The sequence below is a fragment of the Bison bison genome, unplaced genomic scaffold (assembly GCF_000754665.1).
Source record: "Bison bison bison isolate TAMUID 2011002044 unplaced genomic scaffold, Bison_UMD1.0 scf7180017863882, whole genome shotgun sequence".
Taxonomy (NCBI): Eukaryota; Metazoa; Chordata; class Mammalia; order Artiodactyla; family Bovidae; genus Bison; species Bison bison.
Genome location: NW_011494454.1, coordinates 26,564 through 44,190, shown reverse-complemented (window position 1 = coordinate 44,190; position 17,627 = coordinate 26,564). Strand labels below are relative to the sequence as shown.

Genomic DNA, 17,627 nt, shown 5'->3' with positions numbered 1-17,627 from the left:
TTTGTTGGCAAAGTAGTGTCTCTGCTTTTCAATATGCTGTCTAGGTTGGTCATAACTTTTCTTCCAAGAAGTAAGCATCTTTTAATTTCATGGCTTCAGTCACCATCTGCAGTGATTTTGGAGCTCCCCCAAAGTAAAGTCAGGCACTGTTTCCACTGTTTTCCCATCTATTTGCCATGAAGTGATGGGACCAGATGCCATGATCTTCATTTTCTGAATGTTGAACTTTAAGCCAACTTTTTCACTCTCCTCTTTGACTTTCATCAAGAGGCTCTTTAATTCTTCACTTTCTGCCATAAGGGTGGTGTCATCTGCATATCTGAGGTTATTGATACTTGTCCCAGCAATCTTGATTCCAGCTTGTGCTTCATCCAGCCCAGCATTTCTCATGATGTACTCTGCATATATGTTAAATAAGCAGGGTGACAATATAGAGCTTTGATGTACTCCTTTTCCTATCTGGAACCAGTCTGTTGTTTCTTGGTTAGTTCAGTTCAGTTCAGTCATTCAGTCGTGTCCGACTCTTTGCGACCCCATGAATTGCCTCTAACTCACCTCTCTGACATTATCATCTGTCTCTTTACTCAGTCTCTTCACATTTAAACTAAATTTGGACTTCTTTGGTAGTGTTATTACCATACTATCAGCTTTCCTTTTGAGTCTTCCTCCACACCTGCCCTATGCCTTCTACTTATTCCCGAACATCCTTCAGATCTCAATGTTAATATCAGTGCTTCAGAGACACTTTCTATAATTCATGATGGATGTTTCCTTATTATTGTCATCTTCCCTTATTATAACAATTTTCACACAATTTTTATTACTTATTGGTATTCTATGTTTCCAGTAGAGTGGCAGGTGGCAGAAACTATCTACACCATTTCTCTGCATATTAACACTTGCTTCTAGAATATGTTAGTCATTTTAAAAATTATTCGTTTTATTTTATAATTCTTCTAAATATCATTCTTTACTATGTGCTGAATAATGAAGGTCATATTTTTACTGCCATATTCTCAAATTCTCCCACTGATCCCACTTTATTCTGTATTGATACTGAAATTTAGATACTTGTGTTGCTATAGAAATAAATATATGAGTTTCTAATTGGCAAGTCACATTATCTAGCATCCCACATCTCTCTTATTGTAACTGAACATTATAAATAAAGAATGTAGGATTATTCTTATAAAAAATGCAATGTAAACAAAATAAAATAAACAGGAATAGGTAACCTTAGGCAGGGGTTTGGCAGGTTTGCAGTGAAGGCCTCCAACAAATTCAAAATTTGGTAGTAATGGGTGAGGAAATTGAAAATCCCAGTAGGTTCGAATGAGCCACATTTCAGCTTTTCCCATTGTCTCTGATAATGTAGTCTGTCTTCCTACAATGAAAAGCAAAAACAACAAGAGTTAGATGAAATGATAATATTGTCATGTGAATACATTAGTTAATTTTTTGAAAGGAGCTTGGAATGATATAGTCAAAGATATTTGAAAGTGTCTGTATTCTGGTAAAGCAAATAAACATGTATGTGTATAGTACATGACTTCCCTGGTGGCTCAGTGGTAAAGAATCCATCTGTCAATGGAATAGTCATGGCTTCAACCCCTGGGTTGGGAAAATACCCTGGAGAACGAAATGGCAACCCACTCAAGTATTCTTGCTTGGGGAATCCCATGGATGGAGGAGCCTGGCATGCTGCCGTCCATGGGGTTGCAAACAGTTGGACCCAACTTAATGACTAAACAACAACAGTGGCATATAATATCATATTGTATCATATCATATCATGTCACACTATATAATACAGCATAACATAATACAGAAGCTGAGGTATACAAATAGAAAACAAATTCTAAATGCTACCTAGATACTTGTGCTAGAGATATTTGTGTATTTCACTCCATCTGTCTTCTTTTATTGAGACATTTTGTGAGGTTTCTAGTGACTTTTTTACATTAAAAAAGGAAGTTCAGTCATATGGATATATAACTGCTTGGAAAGTATCTAAGTGCTTCAAATTTGTGGTTTATGACTTCCTGGAGTGTCTGGACAAGTAATGGGCAACAGGTTTATACCTTATTCTATAGTTTAATATTTTTATATATTTACTAGATAATTTTATATTTTCATTTTGTAGTTTCATTTATGAGACAAAGTTTTGTGACTTTATACAAATTCATTTTCCAAGGCACTAGGAAAGTTAGGACTTCACACTACCAATTAAAAACATGACTTACCTAGTACTTCACTGTAAAATTGATTCCATTTCTTCTCATTAAATGTCTGGAACCAAAAGTCAAAATAAAGTACATATATCATATTTTTTACCCTCTCCATGAATGTCATTTGATCACTTAATTCTGACATAATAACAGGTACATAGGATGGTGGAAATGAAAGGCCCCCACTATATTTTTCAATCGAAAAACCAGGAGAGAAGCGGAGGCTGTACACTAAAGGTACTTTAAGTATCTCAGCTAGCAGTTCACCACAGGGTCCAATGGCATCTGCAAGAAGGACATCAAACCTTGATTCCTGTAGTTTTGTTATAAGTTTCTTGTTTGAAACAACTTCTTTACACATCTTCATGGACACATCAGAATATTTCCAAAATAAACTTTGCACTGCTGAAAAATACGACAAAAATGAATCTTTTTCCATATATGTCCACTTCTCAAGCAAATCCTTGAAGATATACTCAAAATCACCTTTAGTTAAAGATACAGGGAAATTCTCAAATTTGATACCAAACTCTTTTCTGGTATTAATCAAAATGGAAGCTGAAGATGTCATAACAGTCACTTCATGACCCCTTGAGACCAGTTCATCGAGAATTGTCTTTATATTTAGCCAATGACTATATTCCACTGGCCACACCAGCACCTTTCCACAATTTCCAGAGTTGAAGTAGCAAGTCAGCTGTAGCAGCATTAGAAATGAGAGCTGTTTCATAGACATCATATTCATACACAGAACTTTTCAAAAATGACTGCATCCTTTTGTCATCATTCATGTTTATATCCAAGGAGAAATTGATCAGGATGTTAAATTATAACTCCTGTGCCTCTAGTCGTGACTTTATATGAGCAGTCAGCAGTTGTGGAAAGCAAGTGAAATGGTAAAGTGTAGAATAGTTCATGTTTATACAATGTGTTTAATATTGTTTTCTCAATGCTGTCACCCATCCAAAAAGCAAAGACTTTGCACATGCAGATCAATTATATTGTGTAAGAGAGAAGACTAGAGTAAAAACAAAAGCAAGTGAGAATTTCTCCTATCTGCAGTCTCCTTAACATGGGATTAGAGATAAGGATACAGCAACAAGATGGAAACTTAGGAATTTCTGACACTTGTATCCCTTACAAAAACAACAAAAGCAATAAATGAACACTTACAAACTAATGTAATTTACTTTGGGAAAGTTCTGGACTACAGTGAAGAAGTTTCAGAAGCTCTGCAGATTGCAAAACCTGAGGATGACTGTGCAGAAAAGCTTGGAAAGATTTTACCTTCATTACCCTATCCTCTAGTTCAGAGGAACTTGGAACCAGCAGAGATTCCTTCAAAGGGATTTCACCCCATGGGGAAAAGGACAGAAAGAGAATCCTAGTAAGTCTCACCATCATAGACTTGTGGAGATTTTAGCTACTGAGGACTTCCACAGTCTTCACCAGCACTGATTCCATTTGACAGAACTGCCCAGAGTCCTTGCTTTTGGATCTTTCCTGAGGCTGGAAATGTCACTGTGGTGAGACCTGACCTTGAGGCCCCATCACTTCTGTACCCTGCTTGCCATGGATGAGTTGTCATAGTGCTTTGACTTCTACGAGACTGGAACTGTTGATCTGTGCCCTGCCCCCTGGTACTAAGTTAGTGCTTTGTATGGCCATAACTAGGGCAATGCTGCTATTTCTTTGGACCTAACACTGTATTCCTAGTTGTGGCTTTGACTGGCCATTACCTAGGTTGAGCTGCTGCTATTTTACACACCATTTCTTGGTCCTAAGTCAGAATGGTTTTAGCCTATCATTGCTTGGGTTAAGTGCTGCTTAAAACTCAACATTAAAAAAACTAAGGTCATGGCATCTGGTCCCATCACTTCATGGCAAATGGGGAAAAATAGAAACAGTGGCAGATGTTTAATTTCTTGGGCTCAAAAATCACTGTGGATGGTGACTGTAGCCATGAAATTAAAAGACACTTGCTCCTTGGAAAAAAAATTATGACAGACCTAGACAGCATATTCCAAAACAGAGATATCACTTTGCCGACAAAAGTCCAGAAAGTCAAAGCTATGGTTTTTCCAGTCGTCATGTGCAGATGTGAGAGTTGGACCATAAAGAAGGCTGAGTGCCTTCAAATAGATGCTTTCAAATTATGGTGCTAGAGAAGACTCTTGAGATCCCTTGAATAGCAAGGAGATCAAACCAGTCAATCCTAAAGACAATCAACCCTGAATATTCATTGGAAGGACTGATGCTGAAGCTGAATCAATATTTTGGCCACCTGAGATGAAGAGCCGACTCATTAGAAAAGAGCCTGATTCTGGGAAAGATTGAGGGCAGGATGAGAAGAGGGTGACAGAGGATGAGATGGTTGGATGGCATCCTCAATTCAATAGACATAAATTTGACCAAACTCTGGGAAATAGTGAAGGATAGAGAAACCTGGCATGTTGCTTGCTGTTCACTGGATTGCATAGTTATTGGACATGACTGAGTGAGTGAACAGCAAAAACAAACTGCTGCTACTCTGTTCTTCACCCTGGGTCCTAGTCAGGGTTCTGATCCACAATTACTATGGCGACACTGCTGGGGCTCTGCACCCCACACCGTGGATTTGACCTGTGGCTTTAACAGGCCATCACCAGGAACACGTTGCTGCTGCTCTGAGACTTTCACTAGGGCCAGAATTGGAATCTTGGCCCATCATCCCCAGGCTTTGCTGCTATAGAACCTTGGACCCCAAGGACCTAAGCCATTGTTGAACCTTGTCATCCCAGGGCCTATAACACCACTGACTCCCCCAAATATATTATCTATATGTCAAATGCTTAGGACTAGAGTTATATAATGGAGAAGGCAATGGCAACCCACTCCAGTACCCTTGCCTGGAAAATCCCATGGGCAGAGGAGCCTGGCAGGCTGCAGTCCATGGGGTTGCGAAGAGCCAGATATGACTGAGCGACTTCACTTTCACTTTTCACTTTCATGCATTGGAGAAGGAAATGGCAGCCCACTCCAGTGTTCTTGACTGGAGAATCCCAGGGATGGTGGAGCCTGGTGGGCTGCCGTTTTTGGGGTCGCACAGAGTCGGACACGACTGAAGGGACTTAGCAGCAGCAGCAGAGTTATATACATTTTTTATATGCTTGCGTTTTATGTTTATTAAGAGAAGGAAGGAGACGATATATGCATTTACACTGTCTTGTATCTTCATCGGCACATTTGCTTTAACGTGGAGATTAGAATTGCAATCTAGGTTTACTTTCTTCAGTTTGAAGAATCCCCTTCAGTTTTTCCTATAGGGAAGATTTCCCAGAAATGATTTTTTTTGGTAGGACAATGTGGGGGGAGAGATATATCTATCTTTTACTCTCCTTTTTGAGAGGTAGTTTGCTTGCCTGGAGAATCCCATGGACAGAGGAGCCTGGTGGGCTACAGTCCACGGGGTCGCAAAGAGTCGGACATGACTGAGTGAGCACCTTAACTTGCTTGATACAGAACTTTTGGTTGACAGTTTTGTCTTTCAGCACTTTGAGTATGTCATCCCACTACTAGAGAACATCCAATGTTTATTTTTTTATAATGATATCATTGGGGTCTATTTTACTTTCATTTTCTTTATCTTTCTAAAATTTTTTTTTGTCTTTAATATAAAGTTTAATTTGGATTGTTTTTTCTAACAGCTTTATCCAAAAGTAATCCAATAAAGAAACAGTTTTGGAAGACTAAAAAGATCTATTATGTTAAATGCAGCTATAAATTCTTTATAGATTGTTAGTTGATTTTATTATTTATTTTTTTAAATTTTATTTTATTTTTAAACTTTACATAATTGTATTAGTTTTGCCAAACATCAAAATGAATCCATCACAGGTATACATGTGTTCCCCATCCTGAACCCTCCTCCCTCCTCCCTCCCCATACCATCCCTCTGGGTCGTCCCAGTGCACTAGCCCCAAGCATCCAGTATCGTGCATCGAACCTGGACTGGCATCTCGTTTCATACATGATATTTTACATGTTTCAATGCCATTCTCCTAAATCTTCCCACCCTCTCCCTCTCCCACAAAGTCCATAAGACTGTTCTATACGTCAGTGTCTCTTTTGCTGTCTCGTATACAGGGTTATCGTTACCATCTTTCTAAATTCCATATATATGCGTTAGTGTACTGTATTGGTGTTTTTCCTTCTGGCTTACTTCACTCTGTATGAAGCTATTTTTATTTATTCATTTTTGCCCTCACTGGGCCTCCTTTGCTTTTTTTGCTTCAGGCTTTCTCTAGTTGCGGCTAGCGGGGGTTCCTCTTCATTTTAGTGTGTATGCTTCTCATTGTGCCAACTTCTCTTATTGCAGACACAGGCTCTAGGGGTATGGGCTTCAGTAGTTGCAGTACTCAGGCTCAGTACTTGTGGCGTGTGGGCTCTAGTGTGCCACCAGGGAAGTCCTCCATCGTTTTTTTTTTTTAAACTTTTTATTTTATATTGGAGTGTGACTGATTAACAATGTTGTAATAATTGCAGGTGGACGGCGAAGGGACAGAGCCATACATACGCATGTATCCATTCTCCCCCAGACTCCTCTCCATTCAGGCTGCCACATAACATTGAGCAGAGTTCCCTGTGCTCTACAGTAAGACCTTGTTGGTTATCCATTTTAGGTATAGGAATGTATACATGTTGATCCCAAACTCCCTATATCTTCCCTCTGTTCTTTCCCCCTGGCAACTATATGTTTGTTCTCTAATTCTGTGAGTCTGTTTTCTAAATAAGTTCATTTGTATAATTTCTTTTTAGATTCCACATATAAGGGGTGTCATATGATATTTATCCTTCTTTGTCTGATTTCACTTTGTCATACTTCACTCAGAATGACAATCTCTAGTTCCATCTGTCCATATAGCTGCAAATGGCATTATTTCATTCTTTTTAATGGCTGAGTAATAGTCCATTGTATATATGTACCATATTTTCTTAAATTTTCTTCTATCAGTGGACATTTAGGTTGCTTCCATGTCTTGGCTATTGTAAACAGTGTGAGCATCATTGTTTCTGATGAGATATAAATAGTGTCTTATTGGTGTTCACAAGTATGGATAAATTTCTTTTAGTGCTTGAACATTTTCTGTCTTCAGTTTTCAACATTTCACTGGTGTCTGTGTATGGCTCTCTCTGTTTATCCTACTTGGAATTGGTTGAAAAATTGGGATAGGTAGATAATATATTCATCATATTTGGGATATTTTCAGGCATTATTTTTTAAAATACTGTTCTATGCACTCCCATTTTGTGTATGTTAACAAACACTTCATAGACATTTAAAAAATGGGAAAATGTGATCTGCATCAGGGAAAAAGCAAGCAATATGATCTGCCTATGAGAACCAATGACGGGCTCTAACACAGAAAAACTTCAAAGTAGTTTTGAAGAAATTTTGAATGGCACTCCTATTTTGTGTATGTTACTGTGCTTAATTATGTGCCACAGATTTCAATACTTCTGCTCCTTTTTCTTCATTCATTTTTCCCATTGTTCCTTGGATTTTATTATCTTATTGATTGATATTCAAGTTTGTAGGCTTTTTAAAAATCAACTTTTTCAAAGCTATTGTTGACATTCTCTAGTGAACTTTTTATTTCATATATTTTAATTTTCAACTTCATAATTTCCATTTTTTAATTTTGTAAATTATGAATTCTATCTTTTGTTTAAAGACTATCAGATGGAACATGGTCATTATAACTTTTTTACTTTTTAAGCGTGGTTTCCTTAAAGTAGATGAGTAGTTTCAATAATTAATCCATTTCTTCTAAGTTGACCAGTTTGTTGAAACATAACAATAGTCTCTTATAGTCATTTATATTTTTATTTTAGTTTCTATATAATTTATTCAAAGTCTTGTTTTTTTGAAATTTTCCCTTAAGTCATTGAATCCATTGACAATAGCTATTTTGAAAATTTTCCCTGTTAGAGCCAATTATCAGTTCCCATCACAGGCAGATACTATTGCCTGTTCTTTTCCATATTAAGGTCATATTTTTCTATTTCTTTATATGTCTTGTGAAGTGTTTGTTAAAAAACTGTAACTTTTAGATAATAGAGAACTCTGAATACTAGTCCTCTACAGTTCCAGATACTGTTACTATTATTTTTTTAGTGACTGAATAGACTATTTCAGTGAAGTTTATTTTTCCAACAGTGTAAAGGCTCTGATATGCCTACATGGAGGGTGCAGCTTTGGCATAATAACATTCCCTGGGATAATAGTGGTTTTACTAGGGCACTCCTTCTGCCTCTTTTCTTACTGTGAGCCTTCACCATCTGACTCATTGGAAAAGACCCTGATGCTGGGAAAGTTTGAAGGCGGGAGGAGAAGGGGACAACAGAGGATGAGATGGTTGGTTGGCATCACTGACTTGATGGACATGAGTTTGAGCAAGCTCTGGGAGTTGGTGATGGACAGGGAAGCCTGGTGTGCTGTGGTTCATGGGGTTGCACTGTTGGGCATGACTGAGCAACTGAACTGACTGAGTCTTCACCATTTGTTGAAGGATTATGCTAAAGTTTTTTTTTTTTTTTTTAAAGTAATACTTGGTAGTATAAATAGCTCCAGCATCTGATTCCAAGGGTTCAGGGTGTTTGAAAGGGAAACTTTTGGAAGTCAGTATCTGAGGTATGTTCTGAACTCAGGAGTGCTCTTCTTAGCTGTGTTTTTCTCTAGTTTTCTCTAATAAATTTGCTTTCCAATGGTTTAGCTTGTATCTACCATGAAGCAGGTGTGGAGCAAGGCAAAGACTTGCAGAGTTTTGTCTAGAGAATGCATTGGTCATAGCAAACACCCTCTTCCAACAACACAAGAGATGACTCTACACATGGACATCATCAAATGGTGAATCCTGAAATCAGATTGGTTATATTCTTTGCAGCCAATGATGAAGAAGCTCTATACAGTCAGCAAAAACAAGATTGGGAGCTGACTGTGGCTCATATCATGAGCTCCTTATTGCAGAATTAAGACTTAAATTGAAGAAACGGAAAATCACTAGGCCATCAGGTATGACCTAAGTCAAATCGTTTATGATTATACAGTGGAAGTAATAAATAGACTCAAGGGATTAGATCTGATAGAGTGCCTGAAGAACTACGGATGGAGTTTCATAACATTGTACAGGAGGCAGTGACTAAAACCATCCCAAAGAAAAAGGAATGCAAGGAGGCAAAATGGTTGTCTGAGTAGGCCTTAAAAATAGCTGAGTAAAAACAGAAGCAAAAGACAAAGGAGAAAGGAAAAGATGTACCCATCTGAAAGCAGAGTTCCAAAGAATAGCAAGGAGAGATAAGACAGCCTTCTTAAGTGAACAATGCAGATAAATAGAGGAAAACAATAGAATTGGAAAGACTAGAGATCTCTTCAACAAAATTAGAGCTACCAAGGGAACATTTCATGCAAAGATGGGCACAATAAAGGACAGAAATGGTAAGGACCTAACAGAAGCAGAAGAGATTAAGAAGATGTGGCAAGAGTAACAGAAAAGGTCTTAATGATCCAGATAACCACAATGGTGTGGTCTTTCACCTAGACTCAGACATTCCAAGTGTGAAGTCAAGCAGGCCTGACAAAGCATTATTATGAACAAAGCTAGGGCTATTTAAAATCCTTTGGAAGGAGGTTATCTTCATTACCAGACCTTCCTTGTAGCTCAGATGGTAAAGAATCTGCCTGCAATGCAGGAGACCTGGGTTTGATCCCTGGGTCAAGAAGATCCTCTGGAGAAGGGAATGGCATTTCACTCCAGGATTCTTGCCTGGAGAATCCCATGGATGGAGGAGCCTGACGGGCTACAGTTCATGGGGTCCCAAAGAGTCGGACACAATTGAGCGACTAACACACACACACATCTTGATTACCTTCACCATAGTTTGGCCTCAGGTCAAACAACAGGGAGGAAACACAGCCCATCCAGAAAATTGGATTAAAGATTTACTGAACACAGCCCTGCCCATCCGAACAAGACCCAGTTTCCCCTCAGTCAATCTCTCCCATAAGGAAGCTTCCATAAGCCTCTTATCCTTCTCCAACAGAGGGCAGGCAGAATGAAACCCACAGTCACTGAAAACTAACCAAACTGCTCACATGAATCACAGCCTTGTCTAATTCAGTGAAACTATGAGCTGTGCTGTGTAGGGCCACCCAAGATGGACGGGTCATGGTGGAGAGTTCTGACAAAATATGGCCCATAGGAAAAGGGAATGGAAAACCACTTCAGTATTCTTGCCTTGAGAACCCCAGGAAACTATGAAAGCCAAAAAGGTAGGACACTGAAAGATGAACTCCCAAGGTCAGTAGGTGCCCAATATGCTACTGGAGATCAGTGGAGAAATAACTCCAGAAAGAATGAAGAGACAGATCCAAAGCAAAAACAACACCCAGTTGTGGATGTGACTGGTGATGGAAGTAAAGTCCAATGCTGTAAAGAGCAATATTGCATAGGAACCTGGAATGTCAGGTCCATGAATCAAGGCAAATTGGAAGTGGTCAAACAGGAGATGGAAAGAGTGAATGTTGACATTTTAGGAATTAGTGAACTAAAATGGACTGGAATGGGTGAATTTAACTCAGATGACCATTATATCTACTACTGTGGGCAAGAATCCCTTAGAAGAAATGGAGTAGCCATCACAGTCAACAAAAGAGTCTGAATTGCAGTACTTGGATGCAATCTCAAAAACTACAGTAAGATCTCTGTTCGTTTCCAAGGCAAACCAATCAATACCATGATAATCCAAGTCTATGCCCCAACAGGTAATGCTAAAGAAGCTGAAATTGAATGGTTCTATGAAGACCTGCAAGACCTTCTAGAACTAACACCTGAAAAAGATGTCCTTTTTATCATAGAGGACTGGAATGCAAAAGTAGGAAGTCAAGAAACACCTGGAGTAACAGGGACATTTGGCCTTGGAGTACAGAATGAAGCAGGGCAAAGGCTAATAGAATTTTCCTGAGAGAACACACTGGTCATAGCAAACACCCTCTTCCAACAAAACAAGAGAAACTCAACATATGGGCATCACCAGATGATCAATACTGAAATCGGATTGATTATATTCTTTGCAGCTAAAGATGGAGAAACTTTATACTGTCGGCAAAAACAAGATCAGGATCTGACTATGGCTCAGACCATGAACTCCTTATTTCCAAATTCCGACTTAAATTGAAGACAGTAGGGAAAATCACTAGACCATTCAGGTATGACCTAAATCAAATCCCGTATGAATACACAGTGGAAGTGACAAATGGATTCAAGGGATTAGGTCTGATAGAATGCCTGAAGAACTATAGGTGGAGGTTCATGACATTGTGCAGGAGACAGGTATCAAGACCATCCTCAAGAAAAAGAAATGCAAAAAACAAAATAGTTGTCTGAGAAGACTTACAGATAGCTGAGAAAAGAAGAGAAGCAAAAGGCAAAGGAGTAAAGGAAATATATACACATTTGAATGCAGAATTCCAACGAATAGCAAGGAGAGATAAGAAAGCCTTCCTTGGTGATCAGTGCAAATAAATAGAGGAAAACAACAGAATGGGAAAGACTAGAGATCTCTAAAGAAAATTGGAGATACCAAGGGACATTTCATGCAAAGATGGGCTCGATAAAGGACAGAAATGGTATGGACCTAACAGAAGCAGAAGATATCAAGAAGAGGTGGCAAGAATACACAGAAGAACCGTACAAAAAAGATCTTCACGACCAAGATAATCACGATGGTATGATCACTCACGTAGAGCCAGACATCCTGGAATGTGAAGTCAAGTGGGTCTTAGAAAGCATCACTACGAACAAAGCTAGTGGAGGTGATGGAGTTCCAGTTGAGCTATATCAAACCCTAAAAGCTGATGCTGTGAAAAAGCTGCACTTAATATGCCAGCAAATATGGAAAACTCAGCAGTGGCCACAGGACTGGAAAAGGTCAGTTTTCATTCCAATCCCAAAGAAAGGCAATGCCAAAGAATGTTCAAGCTACCTCACAATTGTACTCTTCTCACATGCTAGTAAAATAATGCTCAAAATTTTCCAAGCCAGGCTTTAACAGTAGGTGAACCATGACCTTCCAGTTGTTCAAGCTGCAGTTAGAAAAAGCAGAGGAACCAGAGATCAAATAGCCAACATTGGTCGGATCATCGAAAAAGCAAGAGCTCCAGAAAAACATCTACTTATGCTTTATTTATACACCAAAGCTTTTGTCTGTGTGGATCACAACAAACTGGAAAATTCTGAAAAAGAAGGGAATACCAGACCACCTGACCTGCCTCCTGAGAAATCTGTATACAGGTCAAGAAGCAACAGTTAGAAGGATATGGATCAACAGACTGGTTTCAAATTGGGAAAGGATTACATCAAGGCTGTATATTGTCACCCTGCTTATTTAACTTATATGCAGAGTACGTTATGTGAAATACTGGGCTGGATGAACCAAAGCTGGAATCAAGATTGCCGGGAGAAGTATCAATAAACTCATATATGCAGATGACACCTCCCTTATGGCAAAAAGTGAAGAAGAACTAAAGAGCCTCTTGGTGAAAGTCAAAGAGGAGAGTGAAACAGTTGGCTTAAAACTCAGCATTCAGGAAACGAAGATCATGGCGTTCAGTCCCATCACTTCATGGCAAATAGATGGGGAAACAATGGAAACAGTGAGAGACTTTTTTTGAGGAGGCTCCAAAATCACTGCAGATGGTGACTGTAGCCATGAAATTAAAAGGCACTTGCTCCTTGGAAGAAAAGCTATGACCAACCTAGACAGCATATTGAAAAGCAGGGACATTACTTTGCAACAAAAGTCTGTCTAGTCAAAACTATGGTTTTTCCAGTAGTCATGTATGGATGTGAGAGTTGGACTCTAAAGAAAGCTGAGCACTGAAGAATTGATGCTTTTGAAATGTGGTGTTGGAGAAGACTCTTGAGAGTCCCTTGGACTGCAAGGGGATCATGCCAGTCATCCTGAAGGAAATCAGTCCTGTATATTCTTTGGAAGGACTGATGCTGAAGTTGAAACTTCAATACTTTGACCACCTGATGTGAAGAAAGGACTCATTAGAAAATACCCTGATCCTGAGAATGTTTGAAGGTAGGAGGAGAAGGGGATGATGGAGGATGAGATGGTTGGTTGGTATTACCGAGTTGACGGCCATGAGTTTGAGCAAGCCCTAGGAGTCGGTGATGCACAGGGAGGCCTGGCATGTTGCCGTCCCTGGGGTTGCAGAGTCAGACACAACTGAGTGACTGAACTGAACTGACTTCAAATCTTGAAATAGGACGCTCCCAAAGTGCTGTACTCAATATGTCAGTGAATTTGGAAAACTCAGCAGTGGCCACAGGACTGGAACAGGTCAATTTTCATTCCAATCCGAAAGAAGGGTAATGCAAAGGAATGTTTCAACTCTCATACAATTGCACTCATTTTACTTGCTAACAAGATAAGGCTCAAAATCCTTAAAGCTAGGCTTCGACAATGCATGAACTGAGAACTTCCAGATGTACATGGTAGATTTAGAAAAATCAGAGCAACCAGAGATAAAATTGCCAGCATTCATTGGATCATAGAAAGAGCAAGAGAATTCCAGAAAAAAAAATCTACTTCAACTTCTTTGGCTATACCAAGGCCTTTAACTGTGTGGATCACAAGAAACTGTGGAAAATTGTTTAAGAGAGGTAAAGACCAGACCATCTTACTTGCCTCCTGGTAATTCTTTATGCATATCAAGAAGCAATAGTTAGAACCAGACATGGAACCATGGACTGGTTCAAAATTGGGAAAGGAGTACGTCAAGGCTTTACACTGTCACCCTGTTTTTATTTTTATTTTTTTTTTTTAACTTATATGCAGAGTACATCATGTGAAATGCCAGACTGGAAGAATCAGAAGCTGGAATCAAGATCGCCAGGGGAAATATTAGCAATCTCAGATATGCAGTTGTTACTATCCTAATGATAGAATGTGAAGAGGAACTAAAGAGGTTCTAGATGAAGGTGAGAGAGGAGAGTAAAAAAGTTGGCTTAGCACTCAGCATTCTGAAAACTAAGATCATGGCATTCAGTCCCATCACTTCATGGAAAAACAGATGGGAAAAAATGGAAAGAGTGTCAGATTTTATTTTCTTTCTTTTTTTCAAAAATTTATTTAATTGGAGGCTAATTACATATTGTAGTGATTTTTACCATACATTGGTATGAATCAGCCATGGGTGTACATGTGTTCCCCATCCTGAACTCCCTACCACCTTCCTCCCCATCCCATCCCTCAGGGTTGTCCCAGTGCACCTGCTTTGAGTGCCCTGTTTCATACATCGAACTTGTGAAAGGTTGTTGTTGAATCACGTGAATACACGGGGATTCTTGGCCCCCGGAGGAGAAGAATTCAATCCGGGGCCAGAGACGAGGCTTGATCGCTCAGAGCTTTTGTGCAATAAAGTTTTATTAAAGTATAAAGGAGATAGAAAAGGCTTCTGATATAGGCATCAGAAGGGGGCAGAAAGAGTACCCCCTTGCTAGTGTTAGCAATGAAATTATATACTCTCCAATGAATCCAAAGAATGTCTGGAGGTTGTAAAGACCTCACCAGACCTACTCCCATAATTTACATTTTAAGATAACAGAATTAGCCAGAAGGTTTAATCCAGAGACTGTCCTCAGGCAGGATACATTATTGTTATATAATCCTAAGGAATGTAGAGAAGGAAAAAAAGTTTGTCCTTTCTTCCTCCTTGAGAATTCCAGACCCCTCTCTCCTTTGGGACCCCTAGACTCCTTATCAACCTGCCTAGGAAATGACTCTCTCACTTGGACTGGTTATCTATTTCACATATGGTGATATACATGATTCAATGCTATTCTCTCAAATCATCCTACCCTTGCCTTTTCCTACAGAGTCCAAAGTCTGTTCTTTACATCTGTGTCTCTTTTTATATCTCGCATATAGGGTCATCATTACCATCTTTCTAAATTCCATATATATGCGTTAGTATACTGTATCGGTGTTTTTCTTTCTGACTTACTCTGTATAATAGGCTCCAGTTTCATCCATCTCATTAGAATTGATTCAAATGCATTCTTTTTAATAGCTGAGTAATATTCCATTGTGTATATGTACCACAGCTTTCTTATCCATTCACCTGCCGATGGACATCTAGGTTGCTTCCATGTCCTGGCTATTGTAAACACTGCTGCGATGAACATTGGGGTACACGTGTCTCTTTCCTTTCTGGTTTCCTCGGTGTGTATGCCCAGCAGTGGGATTGCTGGGTCGTATGGCAGTTCTACTTCCAGTTTTTTAAAGACTCTCCACAGTGTTCTCCATAGTGGCCATACTAGTTTGCATTCCCACCAACAGTGTAAGAGGGTTCCCTTTTTTACACCCCCTCTCCAGCATTTATTGTTTGTAGACTTTTTGATAGCAGCCATTCTGACTGGTGTGAAATGGAACCTCACTATGGTTTTCATTTGCATTTCCTGGATAATGAGTGATGTTAAGCATCTTTTTATGTATTTGTTAGCCAACTATGTCTTCTTTGGATAAATGTCTGTTTAGTTCTTTGTCCCATTTATTGATTGGGTCATTTATTTTTCTGAAATTGAGCTGCAGGAGCTGCTTGTATATTTTTCAGTTTAATTCTTTGTCAGTTGCTTCATTTGCTATAATTTTCTCCCATTCTGAAGGCTTGCTTATAGTTTCCATCGTTGTTCAAAAGCTTTTAAGTTTAATTAGGTCCTATTTGTTTATTTTTGCTTTTATTTCCATTACTCTGGGAGGTGGGTCATAGAGGATCCTGCTGTGATTTATGTCAGAGAGTGTTTTGCCTATGTTTTCCTCTAGGAGTTTTATAGTTTCTGGTCTTACATTTAGCTCTTTAATCCATTTTTGTGTATGGTGTTAGAAAGTGTTCTAGTTTCATTCTTTTACAAGTGGTTGACCAGTTTTCCCAGCACCACTTGTTAAAGTGATTGTCTTTAATCCATTGTATATTCTTGCCTCCTTTGTCAAAGATAAGATGTCCATAGGTGCGTGGATTTATCTCTGGGCTTTCTATTTTGTTCCATTGATCTATATTTCTGTCTTTGTGCCAGTACCATACTGTCCTGATGACTGTGGCTTTGTAGCAGAGCCTGAGGTCAGGCAGGTTGATTCCTCCAGTTCCGTTCTTCTTTCTCAAGATTGCTTTGGCTATTCTAGATTATTTGTATTTCCAAACAAATTGTGAAATTATTTGTTCTAGTTTTCTGAAAAATACTGTTGGTAGCTTCATAGGGATTGCATTGAATCTATAGATTGCTTTAGGTAGTATACTAGTTTTCACTATATTGATTCTTCTGATCCATGAAAGTGGTATATTTCTCCATCTATTTGTGTCACCTTTGATTTCTTTCATCAGTGTTTTGTAATTTTGATATATAGGTCTTTTGTTTTTTAGATAGATTTATTCATAAGTATTTTATTCTTTTCATTGCAATGGTGAATGGAATTGGTTCCTTCATTTCTCTTTCTGTTTTCTCATTGTTGGTGTATAAGAATGCAAGGGATTTCTGCATGTTAATTTTATATCCTGCAAGTTTACTATATTCAGTGATTAGCTCTAGTAATTTTCTGGGGGAGTCTTTAGGGTTTTCTATGTAGAGGATCATGTCATCTGCAAACACTGAGAGTTTTACTTCTTCTTTTCCAATCTGGATTCCTTTTATTTATTTTTCTTCTCTGACTGCTGTGGGTAAAACTTCCAAAACTGTGTTAAATTGTTGTGGTGAGAGTGGGCACCCTTGTCTTGTTCCTGACTTTAGAGGAAACGTTTTCAATTTTTCACCATTGAGGTTAATGTTTGCTGTTGGGTTTATCATATTTGGCTTTTATTATGTTGAGGTATGTTCTTTCTATGCCTGCTTTCTGGAGTTTTTTTTTAATCATAAATGGATGTTGAATTTTGTCAAAAGCTTTCTCTGCATCTATTGAGATAATCATACGGTTTTTATCTTTCAATTTGTTAACGTGGTGTATCACATTGATTGATTTGCAGATATTGAAGAATACTTGCATCCCTGGGATGAAGCCCATTTGGTCATGATGTATGATCTTTTTAATATGCTGTTGGATTCTGTTTGCTAGATTTTTGTTAAGGGTTTTTGAATCTATGTTCATCAGTGATATTGGCCTGTAGTTTTCTTTTTTTGTGGCATCTTTGTCTGGTTTTGGTATTAGGGTGATGGTGGCCCCATAGAATGAGTTTGGAAGTATATGTTTCTCTGCAATTTTCTGGAAGAGTTTGAGTAGGATAGGTGTTATCTCTTCTCTAAATTTTTGGTAGAATTCAGCTGTGAAGCCATCTGGCCGTGGGTTTTTGTTTGCTGGAAG

At 38.7% G+C, this 17,627-nt stretch overlaps 1 protein-coding gene across 1 annotated transcript in view; it reads right to left on the bottom strand.

Annotated features, from left to right (window-relative positions):
• The window catches only part of LOC104984105 (UDP-glucuronosyltransferase 2B4-like), a 27,634-nt gene extending 24,522 nt beyond the window's left edge, over positions 1-3,112 (bottom strand). The window contains exons 1-2 of the mRNA XM_010833723.1: positions 2,244-3,112; positions 1,236-1,384 (exon numbers count right to left, since the gene is read on the bottom strand). Of these exons, the coding sequence (XP_010832025.1) occupies positions 1,236-1,384; positions 2,244-2,973 (879 nt within the window). The 5' untranslated portion in view covers positions 2,974-3,112. The remainder of the gene's footprint in view (positions 1-1,235; positions 1,385-2,243) is intronic.
• Between the last annotated feature and the right edge of the window lie 14,515 nt (positions 3,113-17,627).